The sequence below is a fragment of the Nomascus leucogenys genome, chromosome 6, assembly GCF_006542625.1.
Source record: "Nomascus leucogenys isolate Asia chromosome 6, Asia_NLE_v1, whole genome shotgun sequence".
In the NCBI taxonomy this organism is placed as follows: Eukaryota; Metazoa; Chordata; class Mammalia; order Primates; family Hylobatidae; genus Nomascus; species Nomascus leucogenys.
The window spans coordinates 66,032,390-66,045,353 of NC_044386.1; the positions used below are offsets into that span (position 1 = coordinate 66,032,390).

A 12,964-nucleotide genomic window follows, 5' to 3' on the forward strand; every position below is an offset into this window, starting at 1 on the left:
ATAACTTGAAGTTATAGGTTAGGAAATATCCTCATTTGGCAGAAAAAGGATATCACTTAATATAAACAAATCTCCCCTCCTCTTTAAAATTGAAATGTCCTAAGCATACCTGCCTGATATACAATAAACGCGAAGATGTGAGTGAACATGTTTTCTGCATTCTAAAACTGTATGTAAATGAAAGTTATATTATTTAGATATAATCTTCCATATAATACAATTAAAAGATGAGCTTAGTTCCTGTAACTGTTTTTTAACAGTTGAGTATTAATAATTCTGGATCCAATCATTTAGAATTCATTTTGGGGACAAATTTTATAACTTCTGTTATATTTGATGTAATAATGGTCTGCCACAATTAGCATGCAACTAATCATTTATTAGGAATCCTACTTCAAACGTCTGGTTCAAATGACATTTTATTTTTTACAAAAAAAGAAGACTACCTCTAAGGCGAGAAAAAATAAATTTTACATGCAGACTTATTTGATTATAGTTAGATATCTTTTTTGAGGCAAGGGAGGGGCCAGGTGGGCCAATGTAATCATGAGGATCCTTAGAAGAAAGAGGCAGAAGGGTCCGAGTCAGAGAACGGGATGTAATAACGGAAGTAGACTAGAGTGACGTGGAGCCATGAGCCAAGAAATGTGGGAAGCTTCTACAAGCTAGAAAAAGCAAGGAACAGATTCTCCTCTAAAGTCCCAAGAGAGAATGCAGTTGTACCAATACCTCGGGGGTTTGTTTGTTTGTTTGTTTTTAAATTATACTTTTAAGTTCTAGGGTACATGTGAAGAATGTGCAGGTTTGTTAATGTAGGTGTACACATGCCATGGTGATTTGCTGCAACCATCAACCCGTAACCTGCATTAGGTATTTCTCCTAATGTTTTCCTTCCCCTAGCCCCACACCCCCGACAGGCCCCGGTGTGTGATGTTCCCCTCCCTGTGTCCATGTGTTCTCATTGTTCAACTCCCACTTATGAGTGAGAACATGCAGTGTTTGGTTTTCTGTTTTTGTGATAGTTTGCTGAGAATGATGGTTTTCAGCTTCATCCATGTCCCTGAAAGGACATGAACTCATCCTTTTTTGTGGCTGCATAGTATTCCATGGTGTATATGTGCCACATTTTCTTTATCCAGTCTATTGTTGATGGACATTTAGATTGTTTCCAAGTCTTTGCTATGTGAATAGTGCCACAATAAACATACACGTGCATGTGTCTTTATAGTAGAATGATTTATAATCCTTTGGGTATATACCTAGTAATGGGATTGCTGGGTCAAATCATATTTCTAGTTCTAGATCCTTGAGGAATTGCCACACTGTCTTCCACAATGGTTGAACTAGTTTACACTCCCACCAACAGTGTAAAAGTGTTCCTATTTCTCCACATCCTCTCCAGCATCTGTTGTTTCCTGACTTTTTAATGATCGCCAGTCTGACTGGCATGAGATGGTATCTCATTGCGGTTTTGATTTGCATTTCTCTAATGACAAGTGATGATGAGCATTTTTTCATGTCTGTTGGCTGCATAAATGTCTTCTTGTGAGAAGTGTCTGTTGATATCCTTTGCCCACTTTTTGATGGAGTTGTTTGTTTTTTTCTTGTAAATTTGTTTAAGTTCTTTGTAGATTCCACGATTGAATCTTTTTTGTATAATGAAGTAATTTAGAGAGATCACTGTGGTTCTAGAAGTTTATTATGCCAGGTGCAGTGGCTCACGCCTGTAATCACAACACTTTGGGAGGGCAGGGCAAGAAGATCACTTGAGGCCAGGAGTTCAAGACTGCAGTCATCTATAATTGCACCACAGAACTCCAACCTGGGCAACATTACAAGACCCTGTCTCAAAAAAAAAACAATATGAATAACAATATTTAAAAAAATAAGTAAATAGAAGTTTATTATGAGATACCTTTTGCCCAAATTCCAATTAACATTTTTAAATGTTTTTAGGAAAGACTAGTATAACAGCCTTTGTCTGGAAATAATTTTTTATATTTCTACCTAGAACAGTTTACAATTCACTTTTTGTATCTATTAATATATGAAGTCATTCACCTCTAGATACAAATTTTGAGATGAGAAAATGAGTTTTTTCCCTGAGAAGCCCTCCTGAGAAGAATTATAGCCTAGCTTTTAAGAGAAAAGGATAATTGTAGGTCCTCAAATTAGAAACCTGCTCTCTTATTACTTATTTTACATATATGTGTATATTCATAACTAAAATCTTAAGGTCATGTTAATGAAAGTAGTCATTTTCTTCTCTGTTCATGTATACATTTTATGTCAGTATTTGAGACAATTCTATAGTTCTGTTTTAATCATCAATATCACTGTGTTACTGCTACAAAGTTGCCACATATGGGATGGATAGATGATGGATGGATGGATGGATGGATGGATGGATGGATGAAGGGATGGGTGGATGGAAGAATAAGAATGAAAAAAGAAGAAAGGAAGAACCAAATCCTATGGTTAAAACACTTTATCTTCATTTTCATCCCCACCTACTCATATTTTCTGCCCACTCAAGGCATAACTCAATACAGAACACTGTAATGTCATGTTTCAAAATGAGGATAAAGCCAGTACTTTATCTTATTTGCCTTCTTACATTGATTCTGTATCATCTGAGAATTTATTTAAATTTATGAGCTATTTTCCTTATATTTAAATTTTCAGACCTACTAATTTTTATTTTTATTATGGTAGGGATATCATATAGTGTTATTGGTGTATATATATGTGCATACATGAATATGTTTATATATGCAATATGCATGTATGAGAAAGTGTGTACAGTCATGAGTCACTTAACAATGTGGAAACATTGTGAGAAATGCATTGTTAGCAATTTTGTCGTTTTGCAAGCACCAGAGTATGCTTAAACAAATCTAGATGGTATAGCCTACTACATACCTAGGCTATATGCTCCCAGGCTACAAACCTGGACACCATATTACTGTACTGGAGACTGAATAACTGTAACACAGTGGTAAATATTCATATATCTAAATGTATCTACACATAGAAAAGGTTCAGTAAAAATATGATATAAGAAATTTTTTAAATGGTACACCTGTACAGGGCACTTAACATGAATGAAGCTTACAGGACTGGAAGTTGCTCTGGGTGAGTCAGTGAGTGAGTGGTGAGTGAATGGAAGGCCTAGGACATTACTGTACACTACTGTAGACTTCAAAAGCACTGTACACTTAGGCTACACTAAATTCATTTTAAAAATAAAATTGTGCTACAACATTATGACAGCTATGATGTCACTAGGTGATAGGAATTTTTCAGCTCCATTATAATCTTATGGCACCACCGTAATACCCAGTCAGCCTTTAACCAAAAATAGCATTATGTGGCACGTGACTAGACTCACATGAAGATAGGTAATTGAAAAATCATTGTGAGTTTCTGATAGTTTCACTAATTAGTGTGTAATTGTGAGGATACTTAACAAAGTTTAACTGTACATTCTTTTATTCAACAAATATCTAATGAATATTAGGCAATGTACTTTATATAGAGTTCAGGATGGGGTAGAACAAGGACAGGCAGACAAAGATGAGCAAAACTGGTTCCTCTCTCAGAAGAAAGGCACACAAACACATAATTATAGTGTAGTGGATGTGTTATGAAAGGGCTAAAAATGCAATACTAAAGCCCATAGAGGAGAAAACTGCCACTGTCTGAGGATGTCAGGGAAGGCTTCATGGAAATAACATTTGAGATGTCTGTGAGGATAAGTGTGAGTCCGTGGGGAATATCTGTATACCTTTGAGTGAATACAGAAACCATATGTTTGAGCAAGAGAGGTAAACAGTGGTTCGGTCCCAGCCCAGCATAGTTGTCCTTTTAGAGGAGAGGTGGGGACAAAGACCATGGCTGAGTCTCAAGAGGGAATACCATTTTTTTTGTTTTTGAGGTGAGAGATAGGGCCTGACCCCAACACCTCAGGAGGCTGGTATCAAGGAAGAGAGGCCCAAACCAAACCCAGCTACCCATCTGATGTTGTTAAGTAAGGGTGAGCCTAGTGTAGTAATGAAAGAGAACACGGGCATGCTCTTGGCTGTGGAAGAGACCTAGCTATATGACAGGTGGTAACTGCTACACTGATTAATGGAGAAAGGAAAGGAGGACAGCCAGCTGGGAAGCATTTTTGCTGTGGCACAATTGTCTTAGTTTTCTGGATTAATCTGAGGATATTCTGACAGATTCTGCTTTCAGGATTCAGAGAAATCCATGAAGCAGAGACCAGAGTTCCTTGAAATTTGAGTGTCACTGTGATAGTATATGAGAGAGAAGAGCAATAGTGAGTGGTATTATTCTACTTGAAACTAAAAGCTGTTCATTTGAAATCTAGTCTCTCCCAGTTGACTCTTCCTTTGTATAAGTGAATGAAATTATGTTAGTCAATTAGAAATTATGAATTTAATAGAATTTATAAAAACCAGAGTATTCTTCATTTAGTGCTCAGAATGTCGTATGTTCTCTCTGGATAATAATCTTGATTCAGATCATTTAAGCTATTTGCTGTCATCCCTTTGTTTCTAGTGGGGATAACTGACATGAGAAGGGAAGACCTAAACCCCTTTCTACTGAGATAGTATTAGTTCAGGTTAATTATAGTTTTGGCGCACCACATTGTCAAGAATATCAAAACCAAGCTGCCTGAATTAGACATAGTTAAGGCTCAGGGTCAGTGTCCAAGGCTAAAGTCTGGAACAGATATATTGACATTTAATGTAAGAGTAAGATTGTATAATAGGAATTGAGGTTTGATTAAAGAGCCAAGATAGGACCAGAGCAGGCAACTGTGGAGGAAATGGAAAAACAGTAAGACTAGGGCTAACAAACCAAGTTGGGGTCAAGCCAGAAGGACAGATGGTAGCAAGCAGGAGGGTCTCCTCTGTACTTTCTCTTTCTGCTGCTGTTCCTCATCATACCTGGAGGCATCTTTGGTTGATGTAGACTGTGAAGGCAAATTATATGTTTCCATCAGGATGCTGAATCTGAATGATTCTATGTCTGTTATAAGTTGCTTTCCTTTTAATGTCATAGAAGCCTTTTTAATGTTATTTTTTCTAAGCATTAGAAAGATACATATTTGATACTAAAGGTTCATGAATGATAATTGGGGTTTTTAATCATCAAACGTACTTTTTTCTTGATCTTTCAAGTGGAAAGTAAACATTTTGCTTATGAAAGTTTAATAATTTGGAGCTGAATATTTTGAGATTTCTTCTATTGCCACCAAGTAACTTTGCATGATACAAGTCGATTCAAAAATATTTTTACATTAGTGACAAAATGTCAATGTCAGGATTTATTTTACTGTACTACAATGGTCAAAATGCTAACTATTAATATAAACAATAGAAGTACTTCCCAAGGCATTAAAGTGATATGAGGAATTTCTATTTTTAAATTTTCAGTTGAAATTCAAAACATGATTACTCTCTTAATAAACAATAAAAAATAATTAGTTATTAGAACTTTACACATAATCTTAGTTATTCATATGTGCTTTACAGGGTATCTTTGATAAAAGTTGAGTTAATTTACATGTATCCATTTGGTGCCAGCATGCAGTTCATACCATTTTACCTGAATGTGGTAATTACTATGTCAATCAATTTTAATAGCAATGATACTGCAGTGTGAAGAGTTCATCTAGAGCTTAAAGTCATCACCAGTATTGCTTTTGTGAAGGATAATTGAGATTTTGTGTGAAACATTGAATGAATTACCTCTTGAAAATGAAAGAATAATGAAGATAAAGCACTAATGTTTAATGCTTAGCCTATACCAAGCAAATGTGTGAAAATGAAATTCAACAGGAATTTAAGTCTTAAAATTGTTCAGAGAGCTTTGAGTGAACCTGAAAGTTGAACTCTTATGTTCTTATGAAGATAGAAAGCCTCATTGTTTTTTCTTAAAAGCTTAGTATACTTGAACCTTTTCCCAGTTAAATACTGAATTATTAAAAATATTTATTAATCACTACATGTTGTATACCAATGGAGATAAATATAAAACAAGAATGTCCAGTCTCTTCTAGTCAGTAGGAGGAGTGATTTGTCACAATTTTTGTAGCATATAAATGTATTGTAAAATTTTTGTATTTCAGGGATTCGTCAGAAGTAGTCATACATTCAGCTGATGCATTTGCACCTGTGGCTTATCTACGCTTTTTAGAATTGCACTTGGAGGACAAGGCAAGTAAATCTAAGATTCACAGTGATTTCAACAGAAATTTGAGATATATACATTGGCTTTGCATATATAATTCTGTAACAACAGATGACAGGAAAAAGAAAATTGATTTTTATCATTAGTGTTTTTTTTTCAGCCCCTCAGTCAATAACTAAGAATTTTACAAATGCTTATAGTTTTGAGAGTTATATATGATACAAAAGATACTACATTTATGAAAAGTTTGCGGGTCAGTTAAAAAGGGAATAGTATATACATTAAACAATGAGAGGACAATACAAAACCAAATATGAAATCATCTAGCAGGATCACATTTAAGTTACTGTACATAAGCATTAGGGGAAGGGTTTGAGGATAAATTGGATCATCATTATTCAAAGCTTAAGAGAGGAAAAGGAGACATAAAACCTATACAAAAATATCCAGGAAAAGAGAAGTAAAAATGAAAGATGGAAAGTGAAGCAAAATTACAATAAAGAGTTTTATTTTAAATACACTGTCAAGATACAGTAAAATTTTAATTTAAAGATATCTTGTGAAATAAAGTTCTGGATTAGATTCCTTGATTGAGAGGTCTGATCCTTCAGATGTTGCTTTATATTAGTTACCATAAAAATGATAGCTGAAATTATGTGAAGAAATGAGTGTAGTGACAGAAAAGGATTAGAAAATGTCTTATGTATATTTAGTGTCCTTTCCCCCAAGTCTTGAGGCACACCCACAGTTACATATTTTACATCATAGGAAATCTGAAGGAGTAAGAGGATTAACAAGAATTCCGCAAAAGTAGGAAAAGAATGGTAATGCCAAAAATCTCAAGATGAGAGGGTTTCTGCAGGTGAAGATAATTATTGGTGCCAGTTCTCCAGAAGAATGACAATGGGCAGGATTAAAAATAGGTTGTGGAATTGGGCTGGATGATGACTATTGGTGACCTTTTATCAAAAAGCTGGTAACCCCCACAAGAATTAAGTTACACTATCCAAATGTTTTTCAGATTTACTTGAACCCCTAACTTGTAGTTTTCAGCTACTTTTGCTACCATGTACACACACACAAAGTCAAAAGCACTGAATTCATGTGTAGACACTCCAGCCATTCTATGTTCAGCTCTACCCGAATAGCTCACTGTTCACCTTGTTGTTTTGGTATTTGATTGGTCTTCAGTATGACACCTCAAAGACGCAATACTGTTACCTGAAATAGGCTGCAAAGATAACAGTATTTCCGATAATAGTATTACATCTTTGAAGTGTCATATTCACTGACACTGAATAAATATGTTGCATTTTCCTTCTTTTTTGTTTTTTAGGTGTCCTCAGTGCCTGACAACTACAGAACATCTAATTATATATATAATTTTTGAAAAGTGTTTTGGAACATTGTTCATTAAACCACCATTTCTATACAAAAAAATTGCACAATATTTTCTCAGTTACTATAACTAGTTTTTTTTTTTCTCATGACTTTTTTTTTTTAGAGAAACATACTTTCATTAGAAGAAGTTAGTGGAACCATTTATTAATTGGGAAAATGTCAATGGCATGTTCATTAATAGTGCCAACTTTCTTGGAATTCACTCTTTCTCTTTTGTTAACACATCTTCCCTATGACCCTTTTTTCTTTTATTTCATCTATAAACCCCATTTCTGTAGCATTTCTTTTTTTATCACACTAGTTTCTTTTCCTCCTTCTCTCTTTATTGTTGCAATCCCTACCAATAATGTCATGATGCAGAGGCATTTGAAAATGAAGATGAAAAGATGGTCACTTTATTTAGCCAGTCAAGCTTTTATTCTGCTGGGTGTCGCCAAAGTGATTTATCATTTTTGTTTTAAATATATTCATGGTTGAAGTGTTTCAACATTATTGGACAATTAGGAAGAATGTCAATTCTTACAGGTTATTTTATAACTGATTTTTAAAATGCTGTTTTTCAGTATTACCTGTGTTGACCTTAGAAAACTTCTACTAAAAAATAGACTTTATCTTTTAGAACAGTTTTAGGTTCACAGCAAAAATAGAGCAGAAAATGCAGAGATTTCCCATATACCCTCTACCTCCACACATTCACAGCCTCCCCTACCGTCAATGTCTTATAATAGAGTGGTACATTTGTTACAACTGATGAACCTACATTGACACATTATTATCACGCAAAGTCCATAGTTTACATGAGGGTTCACTCTTGATGTTGTACATAATATGGGTTTTGACAAATATGTAATGACATTTGTCAACCATTGTAGTATTATACGGAATAATTTCACTGCCTTAAAAAATCCTCTGTGTTTTACTTATTCATCCCTCCCTCTCCTTTAACCCTTAGCAACTGATCTTTTTACTGTGTACATAGTTTTGCTTTTACCAGAATGTAATGTAGTTGAAATCATACAGTATATAGCTTTTCAGATTGGCTTCTTTCATGTATTAATATGCATTTAGGTTTCTCTATATCTTGTCATGTATATGTAGCTCATTTATTTTTTTAGTGTAGAATAAAATTTTATTGTCTGTTTCTACCACATTTCGTTTGTCCATGCACCTATTGAAGAACATCTCAGTTGCTTCCATGTTTTGGCGATTATGAATAAAGCGACTATAAACATCCATGAACAGGTTTTTGCGTGAAGATAAGTTTTTAAGTTTTCAGGTGTATAAATACCAAGGAGCACAATTACTGGATCATATGGTAAGATTATGTTTAGCTTTGTAAAAAAAACTGCCACACTGTTTTCCAAAGTAGTTGTACTATTTTGTATTCCCACCAACAATGAATGAGAGTTTCTGTTGTTCCACCTCCTGACCAGCATTGAGCATTGTAGGGATTTTGGACTTTTGCCATTCTAGTAGGTCTGAAGTGTTCTCTCATTGTTGTTTTAGTTTGCAACTCCCTAAAGATATATGATGTTGAGCATCTTTTCATGTTTGTTTGCCATCTGCGTATCTCTTTTGGTGAGATGTCTCTTCAAATCTTTTGACTATTTTTAATTGGGGTTTTTGTCTTATTATTGAGTTTTAAGAGTTCTTTGTATATTTTGGATAACAGTTCTTTATCAAATATGTATTTGCAAATATGTTCTACCGTTCTATGTTTTGTCTTTTCATTCTCTTAACGTGTCTTTTACAAAGCACAAGTTTTTAATTTTAAAGAACTCCAGCTTATCAATTCTTTTTTTCTAGTATTAAGCTTTTAATGTTATATCTGTAAAATCATTGCAAAATCCAAGGTCATCTGGATTATCTTGTCGAAATTTGATAGCTTTGTGCTTTATGTTTATGTTTGTGATACATTCTGAATTCATTTTTGTAAAGGACATAACGTCTATATATAGATTCGTTTTTAAAAATGTAGTTACTCAGTTGTTCCAGCACCATTTCTTGAAAAGACTATCTTTTCTCCATATATTGCCTTGTTCTTTTGTATATGTGTGTGGTCTATTTCTGGGCTCTCTAGTCTGTTCCACTGGTGGATTTGTCTCTTTTGCAAATACCACAGTCTTGATTACTATAGCTTCACAGTAAATATTCAAGTCAGATAGTGTTCGTCTTCCAACTTTTTTCTTCTTCTGTATTGTGTTGACCATTTTGGGTTTTTTGTCTCTTCATAAAAACTTTACAGTTTTTCCATATCCACAAAAAAACTTGCTTGGATTTTGACTGGGATTGAAGATCAATTTGGGAGGGATTGAAGATCAACTTGGGAAGAATTAACATCATGACGATATTGAGTCTTTTTATCCATGAACATGCAATATCTCTGTTTAGTTCTTTGATTTCATTCATTGGAATTTTATTTAGACACCTTTTTTCTCTTCATTGTTATAGCTTAATATGTTACATGTTAGCTCAATTAGGACTATTTGGGATTTTTCTAATTTTTTTTCATATAGCAGGCTTTAAGTTGGTATTCTTGGTGTGAATTCAGAGTTAGTTGATATGCCTGTCAGTCACAGGGTCCAGGGCTAAACTTTCACATGTTGCCAGCTTTACTCCTAAACTAACCCACATGGTAGAGAAGGAATTCTTTAGACAGAAAATGAAGTATGATTACCAAAAGAAAGATGAATAAATGCTGGAGAACAAAAATGTCAGATACTCTTCTACATATTTTATCAAAATCACATGTATTTCAGACACATCTTAACAAATTAACATTCCACCCCAAATATTAGTAATATCTAGAATGCGGTACCCTGAATACCGCTCTGAAAATCAATCTGTTTTCTAAATTCCATCAGTTTTCACTTGCTTTATAACACATTTGCAATCTAGCTTGACCTTAATTACTTTGATGAACTGCTGTTGGCCTTTTTTCATTCTTCATAATCCTTAATGCCTTTTCTTGATAATATTGGCCACCATCTCTTTGAAAATTTCCCCTGTAATAGTCATATGCCTCTGTACTAGTCTGACTTTTCTTCTGCCTTTCTTGAGATTTCTCCTGTCTTCTTCAGTAGGTTCTCTTCTTTTTACCTTCAGCATGCACATACGCTGCAAGTTCTTTTTATAGGTCCATTCTTTTCTTTTTCAATATTTTCTTTTTCTGGAATTATGTATTTTCCTCAAGTTTACTTTTCACCTCTTTATCCAGATTATTCTGAAGTCACTTTCTAGTCTTTCTACTAATATCTACTTTCTCCTATATCTAGGTTCTTATTTCTGACTGGCTGCTGCACATGGCTACCAATACATGTCATTCTCATTATGTACAAAACTTGAACTTATTTTCCCCTCAAAGTGTCTTTATTCCCTATTTTTGTTGTTTAACACAACTGTTCTCCTCACAGTAACTCAAGCACAGAATGTTGGAATCATCTCTTAAGCTATCCTCTCATTTACTATGAATATTCAACTGATTGTCTAATCTTTTATATTCTAGTCCTAATATGCACATATTTCCATCCCCATGCTTATCTCTCATTAAATTTAGTGAATAAGATGATTAGCCATGAATGGAAGGCTATCTGACATATGGCCATAGCATCCTTTTTCAGTCTTGCTCCTGGGATTCCCCTACCTGTCCACTTTGCTCTAGTACTACTGAACCAATGGCTGTCTTACCAGCTTTCCTTTATTCTTCTCTTTTTAACTACTTAATCCTACAGACTATGCAAAATTGAACTCAAATACTCTTACACCTTTAGGCACAAGAGATGAACTGCCCTGTCAATTTGTTTCTCTTCCTTTCTTGTTGCAAATAACCTTATATTCTGCTTTATGTTTAGTTGTTGAAGGACTTATTCTTTCTACTAGGTTACATACAGATGTCTTGACTACTGTTCCATTTTCATCTTCATAACTTCTGTAACAGCTGTTAGTTCTAATAAGAACTTTTTAATTTAATTGGTTATTATTTTCATACTTTATTTTTTGTTCATAAAGAATCTTACAGGTGTGTCTCCATTTCACATTATATGCCATTTAATGAGTTCTATTTTTTTTTTCATTTATCTTGTTAGAGAAAAATGCTTTAAGCAAACTAGAATGTAAAATAAAACATTTTAAAATATTGTTAGTGTAAATTTTGATTTATCATTTAGACTTTCACTTTACATATGATGACCCTTAAACTTTTCTATTAAATAATTAATCTACTTAAATTTTACCTTTAAGTTAAAATTTTAAATTATTTATATGAGTGTAAAAATGATATCAACTAAACATAGGATTCTAAACAAAATAACCAAATAATAGAAAGCTGTGAGATAAAAACAGAGAAATATATTAAAATTTCTTTGGGGCCCCAACTTTATTGCTTATGGCAAACTTGATAGTAAAATGTACCATGCATCACTGCAGTGACAGGCTTGAGAAAATGAAAAATCCAAAGCTTTACATAAATCAATCAGAAAATCATATTAAAATGTATAACCTTTAACAGAAAAATCAGACTTTTACTTGCAACTACTCAGAAGGCTCTTCCTTCCTTATGAGGTTGTTTTAGATTTTCTAACAGCTTTATGGAAAATAGTATTTTAAATTAATTATTAGCAAAGCAATTGTATTTATAGAACGACAAAGTTCACAGGAATTTAACCTCAATTTTATTAATGTTCCCTACTTTCACTTAGTATTTAATTGTGCTCTTGTTGAAATAATTTCCTAAGTACTAATGTATCCTATAATCAGCACTTAAGTTCATTTTTTGTTGAAATAATTTCATGGGACAATTATATATTTTATATAATAATAAAAGCACACACTTTTAAAAGTTGTCACTTCTAAAAACATCATCAGTCTTACAGCCCATTCTTGGCTCTTTCATTTTATTTTGCCTTATTTGAGATATATCATCAAATGCCTTGAAAAACTTTATAATGTTTAGCCATCTCTGTGTTTTTATTTTTCTCTTCAATCCAACATATATCTTGAATACCTACTCTGTTTAAAAAAACTACTAGGTCTACATGGAATCTAGTATAAATGTAGGTAAATTACAGAGTAATTCTAGTCTTAATGTTAAAATGAAGTTACCACTGTAATCATTATTCCCAATGTTATGATTACAGTGACAGATAACTCTAGTTTTGCTAATGTGAACTGACGTTATGGCCATAATATGTTGTTGATTCATGGTAAATGGTGATGTGTGAGTTATGATCCTGTTTTTCTCAAAATGGTGGTGGAGGCTGGGAGCTTATATGTTTATTTATGTATGAATGAGGATAGTAAGAGATGGCATATAATCACCAGACTGATAGTATTGGATTCTTTGGGGAAGGGAGCAGGAAGG

At 33.6% G+C, this 12,964-nt stretch overlaps 1 protein-coding gene across 2 annotated transcripts in view; it reads left to right on the forward strand.

The window, feature by feature from the left end:
• DPH6 (diphthamine biosynthesis 6) overlaps window positions 1–8,844 on the forward strand; it is a 185,718-nt gene extending 176,874 nt beyond the window's left edge. The window contains exons 8-10 of one of the 2 annotated variants that reach the window (XM_030814345.1): window positions 6,143–6,230; window positions 6,973–7,014; window positions 7,541–7,621. In XM_030814345.1, the coding sequence (XP_030670205.1) occupies window positions 6,143–6,230; window positions 6,973–6,981 (97 nt within the window). In that variant the 3' untranslated portion in view covers window positions 6,982–7,014; window positions 7,541–7,621. Of the gene's footprint in view, window positions 1–6,142; window positions 6,231–6,972; window positions 7,015–7,540 lie in introns of both variants that reach the window. The other variant, XM_003272798.4, reaches the window with a different exon arrangement.
• The last annotated feature ends 4,120 nt before the right edge of the window (window positions 8,845–12,964 follow it).